Source organism: Coenobita brevimanus, chromosome 99 (assembly GCF_032717465.1).
Source record: "Coenobita brevimanus isolate Jiangsu-jjx chromosome 99, ASM3271746v2, whole genome shotgun sequence".
In the NCBI taxonomy this organism is placed as follows: domain Eukaryota; kingdom Metazoa; phylum Arthropoda; class Malacostraca; order Decapoda; family Coenobitidae; genus Coenobita; species Coenobita brevimanus.
The window spans coordinates 4560994-4581549 of NC_137052.1; the positions used below are offsets into that span (position 1 = coordinate 4560994).

The 20556-nt window shown below is 41.8% G+C and overlaps 1 protein-coding gene across 1 annotated transcript in view; it reads left to right on the forward strand.

Annotated features, from left to right (window-relative positions):
• The window catches only part of LOC145414371 (muscle calcium channel subunit alpha-1-like), a 1622725-nt gene that overhangs the window by 635794 nt on the left and 966375 nt on the right, over positions 1 to 20556 (forward strand). Inside the window, exon 19 of the mRNA XM_080283905.1 lies at positions 5851 to 5951. Within this exon, the coding sequence (XP_080140031.1) occupies positions 5851 to 5951 (101 nt within the window). The remainder of the gene's footprint in view (positions 1 to 5850; positions 5952 to 20556) is intronic.

Consider the following 20556-nt stretch of genomic DNA (forward strand, 5'->3'; position numbering starts at 1 on the left):
CACCTGTAATGTTCCTGATATACATAAACGATATGGTAGATGGAATGAACAGTTACGCAAGACTTTTTGCTGTTGATGCGAAGGTCATGAGGAGAGTAGAAGTTGAAGAAGACTGGAAAATGCTGCAGGAGGATCTGGATAGGATTAATGATTGGAGCCAGATGTGGGAAATGAAATTCAATGCAAAAAAATGTAAAATATTGGAAATGGGCAAAAGTACCAAGAGACCATCACTGACTTATTTGATGGGTAATGAACCAATCAGAAAAGCAAGAGAAGAGAAGGACTTGGGAGTGCTGGTCCAGATTAATTTCTCACCTGTAAAATACATTAACAAGATTGATAGAGAGACATATAATCTCTTGACTACCATAAGAGTAGTATTTCATTGCATGAATGAGGAGATGATGAAAAAATTGATAGTGGCCATGATCCGCCCAGGGTTGGAATATGCGGCAGAAGTGTGGTCCCCACATAAAAAGAAAGATATAAACAGGATCGAGAGAAAACAAAGAACAGCAACCAAGATGGCCTTTAGCTGCAGATGTCATACAGGGAAAGGCTGGAAAATCTAGATCTGTCTTCCTTAGAAGAATGAAGAGTGAGGGGCAACATGATTGCAGAGTTCAAGGTGAGGATGGGAGTGGAAAAAATTGATAGAGAAGATCTGTTTGTATGATATGGGAGAGTGACAACGAGGACACGGAATGAAACTGAAAAAGCCAAGTTGCTTGAAGGGTATCAAGAAATATAGTTTTCTGTATAGAAGCATTGACTTGTGGAAAAGCCTTGACAAAGAGATCATTCAGTCCAAAAAGTTAAATGAGTTCAACGCAAAATTTGACTTATCGAGAAACAGAGATGGGACCCTATGAGCATAGCTTATTTCCTGTACATCACAACTATGTAAATACAGCTAGGTAAATACACACACACACACACACACACACACACACACACACACACACACACTTCACTGTGTATGTGTGTGGGGAAATAATCGCTGAATCACTGACGAAAGGAAGCTGAGCCTAATTGTGACTATGTTAATGAGTGCGTGAGTGGTGGTCCCGTCGGACGGTAATAAAAAAACCGCGGTTTCGGTCATAAAAGGGACAAGATAAAGTGAAAACAGAAAGTCTCCATATGGTTGAATCATGGAGGAAATGGACGGTGCATTATTTACGATCAGTGAGAAAGAATTTGAGGGCTTTTGTGAAGAGGATGTGGGAAAAGGAAGTATTAAGTTGAACCAGACAAGAATAGCAGGTGTAGAGAAAACAGCAGAGAGGAATGACCAGGAGATAAAAAAGATATGGGCAGTAATTAAAGAGTTACAGGAACGGACCATAGAGCAGGAAAACGAGATCAAAAGTTTAAGGAGTACACTGGAAAAAATTTGTACACGTAGTGAAGAACAAGAAAGGGAAGTTACTGAATTAAAAGTGAACAATGAATCAGCCTCGAATGAAATAAAACAGCTTAAGAGGGAGAATGAGAGGTTGGAAGAGGAAAGGGACATGATGAAAAGCAAACTAGATGAGTATGAATCAAGATCAAGAATACAGGAAGAGCACATTAAAGAAATCAAGGAGCAACATAAGGGGTGGAAGAAAATTCAGGAAGAGGGAAATGTAAATTTGAGAGAGATTATAGACCAACAAAGCAAGGAAAAAGTGGAGGGGGAAGTGGTTAGGGTGTTGAGAAGTAGAGAATCTTTAGTTAGAGATGTAGCAGATAAGAAAAAATGTATAATAATTTCAGGAGTTAAAAGAAAAACGTATGACAATAAGATCAGACAGAGAAAGAGAAGAACTGAGTAAGGTTAAAGAAATAATATCAATAGTCATGGAGGAAAACAATGAAGCTCAAGAAGAAATTGAAGAGGTGTTTAGGTCGGGAAAGTACGAGGAAGGAGAGGCAAGGCCATTGAAGGTAAAGTTTAAGTCCCAAGCAACAGTTAACGAAATTATCAGTAGAACCTGGAAACTATCGGACAAGGAAGGGTTTAAAAATGTTTGGATAAGGAGAGATGCAAATGAGGAAGAAGGAGCTAAAATAAAAGACTTAGTAAAGGATGCAAAGGTAAAAAACAAACAGAGAACGGAGGAAAAGAAGACAGTATTTTACTAAAGAGTCATGGATCAGAAGTTAAGGAAGTGGTACCGGCGGAGAGAAGGAGAAAAGAGGGTATAAAAAACATCAAAAATCATTGGAAGGTGGCATATACTAATGTTGATGGTTTAATATCGGCAAGGTTAGAAATCAACGATCTTTTGAGGGTACATGAACCTGACGTTATGTGCTGTGTAGAGACCAAGTTAAGAGAAGATATTGATGTTCATATGGGAGATGGTAAATACAAACTGTGGAGAAGAGACAGAAAAGAAAAAACAGGAGGAGGAGTGATGATGGCAGTGAAGAACAACATAAATGTAGATACCGTGGAAATGGGGGAAGGCAGGGCCAAAGTGATAAATACGAAATCAGAAACTGGAGAGAATAACAAGGGAGATATGGCAGTAGTGTATGTTCCCCCTAAGACAAGAGCATGGAGTGATGATGAATACCAGGAAATGCTGGGAGACTTGGCATGTTATGTACTGAAACTGATTGAGAAAAGCAACAATATAATTTTAATGGGTGACTTCAATTGTAAAGAGGTGAACTGGGAGGAATGGGACTCAGGAGGCGGCGAGGATTCGTGGGGCACTATATTATTAAAAATATCAATGAATATTGTGATGACGCAATGGGTTAAAGAAGAGACAATGTTCCAAGGTGAGGACACACCAGCAAGACTAGACTTACTGTTTACCAAAGAACCCGATGTAATGGAATCCTTGAAATACTGTGTCCTATTGGAAAAAGTGATCATGTGGTCATTGAGTTCCAGATGATAACAGGGAACGTGGAGCCAAGAGACGAGCTGTATAGGCAGGGAAGGTACAACTTTGGGAAAGCAAACTTTACAGGATTGAGAAAATCTTTTGAAAATGCAGATTGGAGAAAATTCAGAGAAACAAGAGAGATACAGAGGAAGTGGGATATTTTTCTAGACCTGTATAATTCGGGAGTGGAAAAATTTGTGCCAAGAGTAAAGGGGAAAGAAAACAGGAAAAAAGAGTTGTTTAATAAAGGTGTATGATAGCAAAAAAAGAGAGAGACACGGCATGGAACAATTGGAGAAAAAGAGGTAACAACAGAACAAAGGAAGAATATAAAAGAACTAGATATGAATACACAAGAATACGCAGAGAAGAAGAAAGGAATTTTGAAAAAGGAATGATAGACAAATGTAAGGATGAACCCAAACTATTTTATAGATTTGTTAATGGCAAACTGAAACAAAGGAAGGAATCACCAAACTGAAAGTAGGAGAGCTATATAAGGATGCGGCAATGCAAGCAGAAATAATGAACAAACGTTTCCAGTCAGTTTTCACTAATGAAAAGGAGTTTGTGGAAGTGGAGGTAGTGACTAGAAATGTAGTGATAAAAGATATAAAAGTGGAAGTACAGGAAGTGTATAAACTACTAGAAACTCAAGATGTAAGGAAAGCCCCAGGACCAGATGGAATCTCTAATTGGGTACTGAAGGAATGCAGAGAACAACTGGCAGATAAGATTCACAGTTTAATTGTGTGTTCTCTGGAAGAGGGGAAAGTGCCTCAAGAATGGAAGATGGCAAATGTAGTACCAATTTATAAGGGAGGAAACAAGGAAGAACCTCTGAATTATAGACCAGTGTCCCTAACCAGCTTGTTCGCAAAATTGTGTGAAAGGCTTCTGAAAGATAGATGGATAAAATATCTGGAAGAGATGAATATTATGGCTAATTGTCAGTTTGGATTTAGAAGTGGAAGGTCATGTGTTTCCAACTTGTTGAGTTTTTACTCAAGAGCAATTGACGTGCTTCAGGAAAGAGAAGGTTGGGTGGATTGTGTGTATTTAGATTTGGAGATGACCTTTGACAAGTTACCCCATAAGAGACTAATGTGGAAACTAGAGCATATAGGAGGACTGAAGGGGAACCTCCTAGAATGGATGAGAGACTTTTTGAGAGACAGACAATAAAGGATAAGATGTCTGGATGGAGGGAAGTAACAAGTGGAGTCCCACAGGGCTCGGTGTTGGTGCCAGTAATGTTCCTGATTTATGTAAATGATATGGTAGCTGGAGTGAACAGTTATGCAAGTCTGTTTGCTGATAATGCAAAGATCATGAGGAAGGTAGAGGTTGAGGAGGATTGCAAAATGCACCAGGAGGATCTGGATAAGATACATGAATGGAGCCGGATGTGGGAAATGAAATTCAATGCAAAGAAATGTAAAATATTGGAAATGGGTAAAATTACCAAGAGGCCATCATTGAATTATTTGATTGGTAATGAACCAATCACAGAAGCGAGAGAAGAGAAAGATTTGGTATGTTGGTCCAGGACAGTTTGTCACCTGAAAAACACATTAACAAGACAGAGAGACGCATAAACTCCTGACTAATAAAAGAGTAGCTTTTCATTATATGGATGAGGAGATGATGAAAAAATTGATAGTGGCCATGATTCGCCCCAGGTTGGAATATGCAGCAGTAGTGTGGTCCCTACACAAAAAGAAAGATATAAACAAGATGGAGAGAATACAAAGAACAGCAACCAAGATGGTCCCCAGTCTGGCAGATCTGTCGTACAGAGAGAGGCTGGAAAAGCTGGATTTGCCCTCCTTAGAAGAAAGGGGAAAGAGAGGCGACATGACTGCAGTGTTTAGGACCGTGATGGGAGTAGATAAAATTGACAAAGAAGATCTGTTTTTATGGGATAAGAGAGTAACAAGAGGACACGGGATGAAACTGAGGAAGCCAAGCTGCTTGAAGGATATCAAGAAATATAGTTTTCCACATAGATGTATAGACCTGTGGAATAACCTGGACAAGGAGATCGTCCAGTCTAAAAATTTAAACGAGTTTAAAGCTAAATTTGACTTATTGAGAAACAGAGACGGGACCCCACGAGCGTAGCTCATTTCCTGTATATCACAATTAGGGAAATACATACACAGTGTGTGTGCTTTGATCGACAGTCCCTTTTTCCCTGAGACCTCAATTTTCTTACATGAACCATTCCTTCCCTCTCCCAAAGGACTTACCACTTCACCTGACCCTTGTTTGATTTCTTCTTGTCCTTGTGCCGTAATCTGTAATCCCTTTCCCTCTGTAACCTCATCTTCCTTACTCTACCTGTCCCCTACCACCCCCATACCAGTACCTCTACCCCCCCTCACACCCCCACTGCCTTTTGCTATGTACTGTATACAGGAAATATGGTGTATATTTAATAATTGTATTCTGAGAAAGCCCTGAGGTGAAATGTCACTACACACTAAGTCCTACATCGGTGCTTCTTTCTCCAATTTGTCCACGAAAAGAGTCAGGTTGATCTTTTATCTGATTTTGTATTTCAAGTTCATATGTTTTCATGACGTCTTATTGTAAAAAAAAAATAAAATTTGAGGCTGACAAAAACTTTGTGTTTTATTTGATTACGATTTGCCCACATATTTTTATTTTAAAGGAAGAAGGTTTTGACTCCTGAATGTCATTATTGAGTGTTGAGTGTGCCTATCTTCTAAGCTAACATGAATTCTTTATATGACCTTGTGTATACTCTATTACATCATCGTTAGTGTAATTATTGTTATTGTTGTCATCATCATCCTCACTTTTTTCCGAAGTACAGTATGTTACTTCAGGAAAATTGCATGACAGATATTTTATTGTGAAGTATGAATCATCATCTTCCATGGTCATGCAGTAAAGTTATCCAAGGTAGTATAGGTCCTTAACACAGTGCCAGACATCCTGCTCAATGTATTCTTGGCCATTGCTGTGGACAACCTCGCTGACGCTGATGCTCTAGGTGATGCTGAGGAAGAGGAGGGCAAGGAAGGTGAAGAGGTAAGGCAAGGCTGGTGTTCACGGCAAATTGAAGCTGGGCTGGGAGGGTAGTGTTTGTGAGAGAAAATTCGGGAATAGGATTGTATAAATAGTGGATTTGGATATTTTGTAACATCTTCCTCAGTGATTTATTCTTTACATTGCACCTCTAAATCCTCTTATGTGTTATTAATGTAAACAATATCAGCAATAAAATATTATGAATATCCTACAGGTGATGTATTATGCTCAGTAAATCTAACCAAGGAAAAGAGACTACAAAACTCATAAGGAAAAGGGACTATAAAACTCTTTATGTTGCTAATAATATCTCCCTCAGTATAGCATGAATAAGAGGTGGTTTCAAACATGGGTGATACTTTTAAATACTGGTTCATTGTTTAATGTGCCACTTCTAAGTGTACATGCTAAACCAGATACATTTATTACTGTTATTATTATTACTATTATTATTATTATTGTTATTATTATTATTATTATTATTGTGGTAGGTGAGGGTGCTCACCATCCACACACTCAGTGTAGTGCTGCTTTGGGTGCCTGCCTTTTCATATCTTCCTTCATTCTTCTTTGGTCTTTCTTTCCTTCATTCTTTCCTCTTCCTTCTGTGTACAGGTGACTTTACACTCCCTCTTCTGTCTTTCTTTCCTTCATTCATTCCTCTTCTATTATTATTATTATTATTATTGTGGTAGGTGAGGATGCTCTCCATCCACTCACTCAGTGTAGTGCTGCTTTGGGTGCCTGCCCTTATTGTCTGTCTTTCCTTCATTCTTTCCTCTCCCTTCTGTGTACCGATGACTTTAAACTCCCTCTTCTTTCTTTCTTTCCTTCATTCATTCCTCTTCCTTCTGCCTATGGTTGACAAGCCAATGGGTTTCCTGTACACCAGGAAACCATTTACTATGCTGGGTGGTAACCATATGACCTGATTATGGCGCTTGGTGGTTTAGTGGGTAATTAAGGCGCACCAATCGAATTGAACTGGTTCAGGTTTATATCCAGGGGATGGTTGGGGTTTATTGCTCACATAATGCCACTCAGGGATGAGTGAGGCTGGTCACTCATCTTAAAAATCAGTACCAGCTTGCCCAGCCCTGGGTTTCTATGTTCCTCATTAGCAGGGGTGCACCCAGAGGCGGGGGCCCTGGGCCCAGGCACCCCCCTTAGCTCTCTGGGTCCTTTAAAAATTTATGTTTATTTATATCGATAACAGCAAAACATGAAAAATTGGCAAGCACAAACAAAGAGTAACACATGAGCCAGCAGCTCTCTGACTCTAAACCTGCATATGACCTCCTACTAATTATCGGATTACCTGACCTCACCCCACTACGCCCCCCCCCCCTCAGAAAATTCCTGGGTGCGCCCCTGCTCATTAGGCAACGTACGGTTGGGTGATGGATGGATGGATTATGATTATTATCCACTCACTAGATGTAGTGCTGCTCTTGGGTGCCTGGCCTTTACCCTCTTCCTTCCTTCTTTCCTTCCTCTTCTTTCTTTCCTTCCACCTTTCCCCTTTCTTCTGTCAACAGGTAACACTATACTGAGTGACAAGCCAAATGGTTTCCTGTGCATCTGGAAATCATTCACTGCACTGGGAGGTAACCATATAACCGAATAATGGCGTCTGGTTGTTTAGTGGGTAATTTAGGTGCTCCAGTCCGATTGAGCCTATGTCAATATATATTCAAGGCGTGGTTGGGGTTTATTGCTCATGTAATGCCACTCAGGGATGAGTGAGCTGGTCACTGTCATCTTTAATGTCAAGACCAGCTTGCCTAGCCCCGGGCTCATACATTCCTCATGGGGCAATGCCGGATTAGACAGCTGAATGAGTGAATGAATTATTATTATTATTAGTATTATTGTTAGATAGGTGGGGGCACCCATCATCCACTCATTCAGTGTAGGGATACCTTATGGTCCCTACACTGAGTGGTCACCATTTACAGTACTATGCTGGGTTGTAACCATACTACTGGGGTTTGGACCAAGTTAAGTATCCCCCAGATTCCCATATCCAAAATCACTTCATCATGGCAGACATTTTGGAGAGCTTCGGAGGGCCCAGTACCTGCCAAGGGCCCTAACCAAATGGGCAGATTCGCATGGTCATGTGGAATGTGATAAGTGTGAATGAGGAGAGCAAGAGGGTGGAAGTGGTGAATGTGTTCAAGAGTGCGAGATATGCCATGATGGCATTGTGTGAAACAAAGATGAAAGGGTGTGAAGTGAAGGAGTGAGAGAGTGTGAAATGTGTAAGATTGGGCATGAATGGGCGAGGAACATAAAAGGAAGGAGTAGCTTTGTTATTGAATGAGGTGTGGTAGAGTGGAATGAGAGATTACAAATGTGTCAGCTCAAGATGTATGTATGTCAAGTTGAAGTTTGAGAAGGTGAAAATGGCAGTGATTGTAGCCACCATGTAATGACAGGAGTGAGAGAGAGAGAAAGACAGGTTTTGGGATGAGCTGGATGAAGCAGTGGGAGAAATGCCCAGGAGCTATAAAGTGATCGTAATGGACGACATGAATGGAAGAGTAGGCACTGTTCCTGAGGAAGACATAATGGGTTGTAACAGAGTACCAAGAGAAAATGATAATTGGAAGCAGCTGAAGGATATGTGTCAGGAAATGAGGTTGTGCATTTGTAACTTGTATTTCAAACACAAAGATGCTCATAAATATGCTCAGTATAGAGGGAATGGGGATCGTGTTAAAAGAAGCCTGATTGATTACATGCTCGTAGAGATGATGCCAGGAATGGTTGCTGATAGAGGGCCGTGAGAGGACGATGTGAAGGTCTGTCTGATTATGTGATTATGGTGTGCAAAATCAAGCTGCGAGGAGTGAGGTGGACCAGGAGAGAGAGGAGCAGTCAGGGAGAAAGACTGAAAGTCGAGAAGCTGAGGATCAAAGAAATGGCAGATGAATGCAGGACAAAAGTAGGGGAGGAGTTGGAATCAGTGAACTGGGATGAAATGGATCTGGATGGTCTGTGGAATGCATATAGGGATTGCATAGTTAGGAATGCTAGAGCAGTGTGTGATGTGGCAAGAGTAACAACAAAGAAGAATGGTACGGCATGGTGGGATGAAGAGGTTAAGAAAGCAGTGGAGGAAAAGAGGAAGAAGTGGCTAGAGTGGTTACAGAGCAGGGATTCATTTGAAATAAGAACTGAATATACTGTACTGAGAGGAAGAAGCACGTGAAGAGACTAGTGAGGAGGAAAAAGAGGGAGGTAAATGATGATTTAGGAAGAAAAATGAATGCAAACTACTCTGAAAATAGGAAGTTATTCTGGAAAGAGGTGCAGAAATGTAGAAGTGACAGCAGAAAGAAATGTGAAAGTGTGAAGGATGTAAGTGGCTGATTATTAACCCATGGGGATGAAGTAAGAACCAGATGGAAAGAATATTTTGAAAGCCTGATAAATGGAATTAGAGAGAGCAGAGCAGCTGTAAACAGGATTGATTTTGGGAGTGTGTAGAGATTGAATGCAGTGCCAGGAAACGTGACACTTGCAAAGGTGCAGAACGCCGTGAAGTGGCTGAAAAATGGAAAAGGAACTGGAGTTGATGAGGTGTATGCAGAGATGATGAAGTGTAGTGGAGCGAGCTGAATGAAGTGCTTGTTGGAGATATGTAAGAAGGCATGGATGAGCGAAACTTTGCCAGCAGAGCGGAAGAAGGCTGTGATTGTACTCCTGTACAGAAATAAAGGTGAGCAAAGTGAGTGCAAGAATTATCATGGCACAAGTTTATTGAGTTTTGTAGGGAAGGTATATGGAAGAATTAATATAAAGAAAGTAAGAAAGATATCAGAAGTCCAAGTCCTAGTGAGTGATGAACAGGGTGGCTTTAGAAGTGGCAGAAGAAGTGTGAATCAAATATTTGTAGTGAGACAGATTGTGGAGAAGGCTTGTGAGAAGGGCTGTAAGGTGTTTATGGCATGTATGGATCTGGAAAAAGCATATGACAAAGTAGATAGAGAAGGATTGTGGAAGGTTTTGCACATACAGTATACAGTGTAGATGGTAAGCTGCTAGGTGCCATCAAGAGTTATTACGATGGTAGTGAGGCATGTGTAAGGGGAAATGGGCATTGAAGTGAATGGTTCATGCGACAAGTTTGCGTGATGTCCCCATGGTTGTTCAGTATATATATGTGGATGGGATGATGAGAGAAGTAAAAACACGAGTAATGAAGAGAGGGATGGCGTTGGTACTGAATGGTGATGGATAGAATATCTCAAATTTATTGTATGCTGATGATGCAGTGCTGCTTGCAAATATCAGACAAGAGCTTGGTAGACCAGTGCAGAGTTTTGCCAATATCTGTGAGCGTCATGCCTTGAGAGGAAATGTAGAATAAAGTAAAGTGATGGTATACGAGAGAGAAGGTGACTCGCAGTGTGATGTTATAGTGAATGGAGAGAGACTGGAATTGGTGAGAGAGTTCTAATACCTGGGTACAGTGGTAGAAAAGAGAGGAAGTGTGCAAAAGAAGTGGAAAGTAGAGTGACACAAGGAAGGACTGGTGCTATGAAGGCCTTGATAAGAAAAAGAGGCTTGAGTGTTGCAGATGCATGTGGCTTACATGAAGGAGTGTTAGTGCCAACTATAACATATGGATGTGAGGCTGTAGTATGGCATGAAAATGAAAAGAGTGTCAGCAGTGGCAATGGGACTGCAGAGGAATGTACGTGGAGTACAGAGAGTGGATAGGATACGAAATAATGTGATTCGTGAAAGATGCAGAGTGAGGAAGTCTTTGGGCACCAGAATCAAAGAGAGTGTACCAAGATGATATGGTCATGTGGAGAGAATGGATAACAATAGAGTGGTGAAAGAGGTATATCTGTGCGAATTTGCAGGAGGGAGGAGGCGAAGTAGGCCAAGGAGAGGGTGGAGGGATATGGTGAATGAGTGTGTGAGGAAGAGAGATATGAAAGTTGGTGAGGCTAGGGGACTGTCAAGAGATTGAGCTGGCTGGATGAATATTGTGAGAAGTGCATGATCAAGGATATGTTTATGTGCAGCTACAGAATGTGGTGAAAGTTTTTGGTGGATCAGGTAGAGCCAGGATTCCTGGGCCTTGAATGATGAGAGAATGGAAGCATGGCCCATTGGAATGGGCAGATGTAGGCTGTCTGGGTGTTGCTACTCCTCACCCTGCCCTAGGGTGGGAAAAGAGGTCATGATGATGATGATGATGATGATGATGATGATTATAATTATTATTGTTATTATTTTTATTACTATTATTTTTATTATTATTTTGTTATTATTATTATTATTATTATTATTATTATTATTTATTATTATTATTATGAGCAAATGATGAGGTGAAAGAGAGAGAGATTGTCCAGGTGCTTGAGGATGCGAAAGTGGATGTATGTGGAATAACTGAAACAAAATGGAGAGGAGAAAGTGTGAGAGAATGGGAGTATGGATGGGGTATATGTGCAGGAGTAGGTGAGAATGAGAGGGCAAAGCAAGGAGTATGTATAGTTGTGAGTAAAAGATGGAAGAGGAGCATAAGACAGTATGGATCAGTTGGATCAAGGATTGTGTGGGTAAAGTTGAAAGTTGGAATACAAATGTGGGCGATTGTGTGTGTGTATGCGCCAACGCAAGATCGTGCTAGGAGAGTGAGAGAAGAGTTCTGGACAAATGTAGAAGTGTGCATGAAAAAGTTTGGAAGGAATGATAGAGTGTTTTTGATTGGTGATATGAATGGTAAAGTTGGTAATGTGAAGGTGGATGGAATAGTTGGTGAGTGGGGTGTGCCTGCTGAGATAGATGAGAATGGGAGTGCACTAGTGGACATTTGTGCTGGGAGGGGGTTGGTGATAGCCAATACCCTCTTCAGGCATAAAATGATCCACAGGTATACATGGCGAGTGATGAGAAGGGTGGGTGGTGAATTGAGTGAAAGGAAGGCAATGATTGATTATGTGTGTGTGGATGAAAGGATGCGAAGATGTATATTGGATGCAAGAGTTTATAGAGGTTGGGGGAGTGGACTTTCTGACCACTACTTGGTGGTGGCCAGAGTTAAAGTTCAAGTAAGGTGGAGGAATAGAAGAACGGAAAGACGAGAGGAAGGAGTAGTTGCAAGGAGAGTGGAAAGGTTACAAGAGGATGAGAAAAAGGCAGAGTATAAGAGAGAAGTGGAGGAACGATTGGGCAAATATGAGTTGGAGCAGATGGGGGATGTGGAAGGTGTGTGTAGAATATTTACAGAAGAAATATGTGCAGCATGTGATGTGGTGTGTGGAAGGAAGAGAAGACGGAGGGGGGTGCAAGGAACAGCGTGGTGGACTGAAGAGGTGAAACGGGCTGTGGCACAAAAGAAGAAAGCATACAATGAATGGATGAGAAATAGGGGCGTGGAAGAAGTTGAGAGGCGGAAGAGAGAGTTATATGTAGAAAGAAAGAGAGAGGTGAAAAGATTAGTAAGAGAGAGTAAGAATAGAGTGGATGAGGAATTTGGAAGGAATTTGAGTGTAAAGTGGAGGGACTGTAAGAAAATGTTCTGGAAAGAGGTGAAAAGAGTAAGACAGGGTGGAAGTGAAGTTAGCAGGGGAGTGAAAGATAAAAATGGTAGATTACTAGTGGAGAAGGGAGAAAAAGTGAGCAGATGGAGAGAACACTTTAAGGAATTGTTGAACGTGGAGGATGGAAGTAATGCGAGTATAAGTGGCTGGGGAATGGCTGGAAGAAGGAGGGAGGTGAGAAGACAGGAAGAAATCAGTAGGATAGAAGTTGTGGAAGCAATGAAGAAAGTTAAATCAGGGAAAGCCCCAGGAATTGATGGAGTGTGTGGTGAAATGCTGAAGCATGGGGGAGAGATAGTAGTAGAATGGATGTGGAAGATGTGCAGATTGGCCTGGGAGGAAGGTAGAGTCCCGGAGGATTGGAAGTCAGGTATAATTATTCCCTTGTACAAAGGAAAAGGGGAAAAAGAAGTGTGTGGTAATCATAGGGGCATTTGTCTTCTTAGTATAATAGGAAAAGTGTATGGTAGGATACTTATTGACAGAGTTAGAGAAAGAACAGAGAAATTAGTTGGAGAAGAACAGGGAGGCTTTAGGAAGGGAAGAGGTTGTGTAGATCAGATATTCATTCTCAGATCTTTAGTGGAAAAGTTTCTAGAGAAGGGAAAGAAGTTGTATGCGGCTTTCATAGATTTGGAGAAAGCATATCACAGGGTGGATAGACTAGGATTGTGGAAAGTGTTAAGAATATATGGAATAGATGGGAAGTTGTTGAATGCTGTGAAGAGTATGTACGATGGTGCGAAGGCTGCAGTGCGTGTGGATGGTGAACTAAGTGAATTTTTCTCTTTGAAAGTTGGTTTGAAACAGGGATGTGTCATGTCTCCATGGTTGTTCAATCTGTACATGGATGGGGTAGTAAAAGAGGTACAAGGTAGGGTAGTGGATGTTGGAGTGGCCCTGGTGAGAGAGGATAGTGTTTGGAAACTCCCTGTACTGTTGTTTGCAGATGATACCGTGTTGTTGAGTGAAGACGAAGGGGAGCTGCAAGGCTTGGTGGATGAGTTTTGAGAGAGTGTGTAAGAAACGGAATCTAAAGGTGAATGTAGGGAAGAGTAAAGTGATGGTCTTTGAGAGAGGTGAAGTCAGTGAATGTACAGCGAGGTTGGATGGTGAGGAATTGGAAAATGTGAGTACGTTTAAGTACTTGGGTAGTGTGATGAGTAAGGATGGAGGTTTAGAGGGTGAAGTGCTTGAAAGGGTACAGCAGGGAAGAAAGGTTGCTGGTTCTTTGAAAGCAGTGATAAGAAACAGGGAAGTGAGCATGGAAGTGAAAAAGTTACTACATGACAGTATTGTGATACCAACTCTAACGTACGGAAGTGAAGCTTGGACGTTGTTGGAAGGACACAAGTCAAGAGTGAGAGCCGTGGAAATGAGTTATTTAAGAGGAGCCTGTGGAGTCACATGGAGAGACAGGCTGACGAATGAGGATATAAAGGAGCGTTGTGGTGTGGATGTGGATGTGATAGGAAGCGTTATGAGGAACACACTGAGGTGGTTTGGCCATGTGGAGAGGATGGAGGGTCAAAGACTGACGAAGAGAGTGTATGTGAGTGAGGTGGAGGGGGAAAGAGGGAGGGGGAGGCCAAGGATGAGATGGAGAGATGGGGTGGAGAGGTATATGAGAGAGGGGGGTGTGAGTTGGGAGTAGGGGAGTGAAATGGCGGGGGACAGGGTGACTTGGAGGCGATTTGTTTGTGGCCACCCCAAACGGATTGAGGCGTCTGGCAATAGATAGATAGATAGATTATTATTATTATTATAAAGGTGTTCCAATTGGATTGAGCCAGTGAAGGTTTATATTCAAGGGGTGATTGGGGTTTATTGCTCACGTAATGCCACTCAGGGATGAGTGAGGCTGGTCACTCATCTTAAATGCCAGGACCAACTTTCCTAGCCCCGGTCTTCTACGCTCCTCATGGGGCAACGTAGGATTAGATGTTGGATGGATTATTATTATTATTATTATTATTATTATTATTATTGTCACAACCATCCCTTACTGGCATTGTGTCCTTTGTTCCGTACTTCTCATTCCTCTTTGATTGTCAGAGTATTTATCCCCCCTGGTGGGGGGGGGGGTTGGATTGTGAATGAAGAGTTGAGAGAAAAGATAATGGATACATATATTAGTGTTGTGATGAGAAAGGGTAGATTGAGATGGTTTGGGCATTTGGAGAAGATGAAGGATGACAGCTAGGTGTATTTACCTGTTTGTATTTACCTATTTGTAGCATACAGGAATTGAGCAATGCTCGTGTTGTCCTGTCTCCATATCCACATTTATCAAGTCTACCTTTACACACATGAATGTTTTTCTCATGCACCACCTCTTTGTCTAAGTCGTTCCAAATATTTAAGTATTTACCTAATATACCTAATTGTGATATACACGGAATGTACAATGCTCGTGGGTTTCCATCGCTGTTTCTCAATTAGTCAAATTTGGCTTTAAACACGTTTAAGTTTTTAGACTGGACAATCTCTTTGTCCAGGCTATTCCATAAGTCTATACTTCTGTAAGGAAAGCTATATTTCTTGATATCCTTCAAGCAGCTTGACTTTTTCAATTTCATTCCATGTCCTCTTGTTGCTCTCTTATCCCATACAAACAGATCTTCTTTGTCAATTTTATCTACTCCCACCATGGTCCTGAACACTGCAATCATGTCTCCCCTCTTTCTCCTTTCCTCTAAGGAAGGCAAATCCAGTTTTTCCAGCTTCTCTCTGTATGACAGGTCTATCAGACTGGGGACCATCTTCGTTGCTGTTCTTTGTAATCTCTCAATCCTGTTTATATCTTTCTTTTTGTGTGGGGACCACACTACCGCTGCATATTCTAACCTGGGGCGGATCATTGCCACTATCAATTTTTTCATCTCCTCGTCCATATAATGAAATGCTACTCTTATGTTAGTCAAGAGTTTATAAGTCTCCAACTCTCTTGTTAATGTGCTTTTCTGGTGACAAACTATCTTGGACCAGCACTCCCAAATCTTTCTCTTCTCTCAGTTTTGTGATTAATTCATTACCCAACAAATAATTCAGTGATGGCCTCCTGGTACTTTTACCCATTTCCAATATTTTACATTTCTTTACATTAAATTTCATTTCCCATGTCCGGCTCCAATTGTGTATCCTATCCAAATCCTCCTGCAGTATTTTACAATCCTCCTCAACCTCTACCTTCCTCAAGATCTTTACTTCATCAGCAAACACTCTTGCATAACTGTTCACTCCATCTACCATATCTATCTATGTATCTATCTATTGCCAGACACCTCAATCCCGTTTGGGGTGGCCACAAACAAATCGCCTCCAAGTCGCCCTGTCCCCCGCCATTTCACTGCCCTGCTCCCAACTCACACCTCCCTCTCTCACATACCTCTCCACCCCATCCCTCCATCTCATCCTCGGCCTCCCCCTCCCTCTTCCCCCCTCCACCTCACTCACATACACTCTCTTCGTCAGTCTTTCACCCTCCATCCTCTCCACATGGCCAAACCACCTCAGTGTGTTCCTCATAACGCTTCCTATCACATCCACATCCACACCACAACGCTCCTTTATATCCTCATTCGTCAGCCTGTCTCTCCCCGTGACTCCACAGGCTCCTCTTAAATAACTCATTCCCACTGCTCTCACTCTTGACTTGTGTCCTTCCAACAATGTCCAAGCTTCACTTCCATACGTTAGACTTGGTATCACAATACTGTCATGTAGTAACTTTTTCACTTCCATGCTCACTTCCCTGTTTCTTATCACTGCTTTCAAAGAACCAGCAACCTTTCTTCCCTGCTGTACCCTTTCAAGCACTTCACCCTCCAAACCTCCATCCTTACTCATCACACTACCCAAGTACTTAAACGTACTCACATTTTCCAATTCCTCACCATCCAACCTCGCTGTACATTCACTAACTTCACCTCTCTCAAAGACCATCACTTTACTCTTCCCTGCATTCACCTTTAGATTCCGTTTCTTACACACTCTCTCAAACTCATCCACCAAGCCTTGCAGCTCCCCTTCGTCTTCACTCAACAACACAGTATCATCTGCAAACAACAGTACAGGGAGTTTCCAAACACTGTCCTCTCTCACCAGGGCCACTCCAACATCCACTACCCTACCTTGTACCTCTTTTATTACCCCATCCATGTACAGATTGAACAACCGTGGAGACATGACACATCCCTGTTTCAAACCAACTTTCAAAGAGAAAAATTCACTTAGTTCACCATCCACACGCACTGCAGCCTTCGCACCATCGTACATACTCTTCACAGCATTCAACAACTTCCCATCTACTCCATATATTCTTAACACTTTCCACAATCCTTGTCTATCCACCCTGTCATATGCCTTCTCCAAATCCATGAAAGCCGCATACAACTTCTTTCCCTTCTCTAGAAACTTTTCCACTAAAGCTCTAAGAACGAATATCTGATCTACACAACCTCTTCCCTTCCTAAAGCCTCCCTGTTCTTCTCCAACTAATTTCTCTGTTCTTTCTCTAACTCTGTCTATAAGTATCCTACCATACACTTTTCCTATTATACTAAGAAGACAAATGCCCCTATGATTACCACATACTCCTTTTTCCCCTTTTCCTTTGTCTATCTATCTATCTATTGCCAGACGCCTCAATCCCGTTTGGGGTGGCCACAAACAAATCGCCTCCAAGTCACCCTGTCCCCCGCCATTTCACTGCCCTGCTCCCAACTCACACCTCCCTCTCTCATATACCTCTCCACCCCATCCCTCCATCTCATCCTCGGCCTCCCCCTCCCTCTTCCCCCCTCCACCTCACTCACATACACTCTCTTCGTCAGTCTTTCACCCTCCATCCTCTCCACATGGCCAAACCACCTCAGTGTGTTCCTCATAACGCTTCCTATCACATCCACATCGACACCACAACGCTCCTTTATATCCTCATTCGTCAGCCTGTCTCTCCACGTGACACCACAGGCTCCTCTTAAATAACTCATTTCCACTGCTCTCACTCTTGACTTGTGTCCTTCCAACAATGTCCAAGCTTCACTTCCGTACGTTAGAGTTGGTATCACAATACTGTCATGTAGTAACTTTTTCACTTCCATGCTCACTTCCCTGTTTCTTATCACTGCTTTCAAAGAACCAGCAACCTTTCTTCCCTGCTGTACCCTTTCATGCACTTCACCCTCCAAACCTCCATCCTTACTCATCACACTACCCAAGTACTTAAACGTACTCACATTTTCCAATTCCTCACCATCCAACCTCGCTGTACATTCACTAACTTCACCTCTCTCAAAGACCATCACTTTACTCTTCCCTACATTCACCTTTAGATTCCGTTTCTTACACACTCTCTCAAACTCATCCACCAAGCCTTGCAGCTCCCCTTCGTCTTCACTCAACAACACAGTATCATCTGCAAACAACAGTACAGGGAGTTTCCAAACACTATCCTCTTTCACCAGGGCCACTCCAACATCCACTACCCTACCTTGTACCTCTTTTATTACCCCATCCATGTACAGATTGAACAACCATGGAGACATGACACATCCCTGTTTCAAACCAACTTTCAAAGAGAAAAATTCACTTAGTTCACCATCCACACGCACCGCAGCCTTCGCACCATCGTACATACTCTTCACAGCATTCAACAACTTCCCATTTACTCCATATATTCTTAACACTTTCCACAATCCTTGTCTATCAACCCTGTCATATGCTTTCTCGAAATCCATGAAAGCCGCATACAACTTCTTTCCCTTCTCTAGAAACTTTTCCACTAAAGATCTAAGAATGAATATCTGATCTACACAACCTCTTCCCTTCCTAAAGCCTCCCTGTTCTTCTCCAACTAATTTCTCTGTTCTTTCTCTAATTCTGTCTATAAGTATCCTACCATACACTTTTCCTATTATACTAAGAAGACAAATGCCCCTATGATTACCACACACTTCTTTTTCCCCTTTTCCTTTGTACAAGGGAATAATTATACCTGACTTCCAATCCTCCGGGACTCTACCTTCCTCCCAGGCCAATCTGCACATCATCCACATCCATTGTACTACTATCTCTCCTCCATGCTTCAGCATTTCACCACACACTCCATCAATTCCTGGGGCTTTCCCTGATTTAACTTTCTTCATTGCTTCCACAACTTCTATCCTACTGATTTCTTCCTGTCTTCTCACCTCCCTCCTTCTCCCAGCCATTCCCCAGCCACTTATACTCGCATTACTTCCATCCTCTACGCACAAGGGAATAATTATACCTGACTTCCAATCCTCCGGGACTCTACCTTCCTCCCAGGCCAATCTGCACATCTTCCACATCCATTCTACTACTATCTCTCCCCCATGCTTCAGCATTTCACCACACATTCTATCAATTCCTGGGGCATTCCACGATTTAACTCTCTTCATTGCTTCCACAACTTCTATCCTACTGATTTCTTCCTGTCTTCTCACCTCCCTCCTTCTCCCAGCCATTCCCCAGCCACTTATACTCGCATTACTTCCATCCTCTATGTTCAACAATTCCTTTAAGTGTTCTCTCCATATGCTCACTTTTTCTCCCTTCTCCACTAGTAATCTACCATTTTTATCTTTCACTCCCCTGCTAACTTCACTTCCACCCTGTCTTACTCTTTTCACTTCTCTCCAGAACATTTTCTTACAGTCCTTCCATTTTACACTCAAATTCCTTCCAAATTCCTCATCCACTCTCTTCTTACTCTCTCTTACTAATCTTTTCACCTCTCTCTTTCTTTCCACATATAACTCTCTCTTTCGCCTCTCAACTTCTACCATATCATTTACGAAAATCAGGAACATTACTGGCGCCAACACCGAGCCTTGAGGGACTCCACTTGTTACTTCCCTCCATCCAGATATCCTATCCTTTATTACTGTCCTCATTTGTCTGTCTCTCAAAAAGTCTCTCGTCCATTCCAGAAGTTTCCCCTTCAGTCCTCCTATATATTCTAGTTTCCACATTAGTCTTTTATGAGATACCTTGTCAAAGGCCTTCTCTAAGTCTAAGTACACACAATCAACCGAACCATCTCTGTCCTGTACCACGTCAATAGCTCTTGAGTAAAAGCTCAACAATTTAGAAACACATGACCTTCCACTTCTGAATCCAAACTGACATTCAGCCAAAATATTCATCTCTTCCAGATATTTTATCCATCTGTCTTTCAGGATTCTCTCGCACAATTTTGCGACCATGCTGGTTAGAGACACGGGTCTATAATTCAGGGGTTCTTCCCTGTTTCCTCCCTTGTAAATTGGTACCACATTTGCCCTCTTCCATTCTTGTGGCACTTTCCCCTCTTCCAGTGAGCATACGATTAAACTGTGAATTTTATCCGCCAGTTGTTCTCTGCATTCCTTCAGTACCCAATTAGAAATTCCATCAGGTCCTGGGGCTTTCCTTACATCTTGAGTTTCCAGTAATTTATACACTTCCTGTACATCCACTTTTATATCTCTTATCACCGGAACATTTCTAATCACTCCCTCCCCTTCCAGAAGCTCCTTTTCTTTAGTGAAAACTGACTGGAAACGTTTGTTCATTATTTCTGCTTGTATTGCCGCATCCTTAAAGACCTCTCCATCTACTTTCAGTTTGGTGATTCCTTCCTTTTGTTTCAGTTTGCCATTAACAAATCTATAAAACAGTTTGGGTTCATCCTTGCATTTGTCTATTATACCTTTCTCAAAATTCCTTTCTTCTTCTCTACGTATTCCTGTGTATTCATTTCTTGTTCTTTTATATTCTCCCTTTGTTCTGTTGTCACCTCTCTTTCTCCAATTGTTCCACACCTTATCTCTCTCTTTTTTTGCTATCATACCCCTTCTATTAAACCACTCCTTTATCCTGTTTTCTTTCCCTCTTACTCTTGGTACAAATTTTTCCACTCCCAAATTATAGAGGTCTAGAAAGATATCCCACTTCTTCTGTATCTCTCTTGTTTCTCTGAATTTTCTCCAATCCACATTTTCAAAAAAGTTTCTCAATCCTGTAAAATTTGC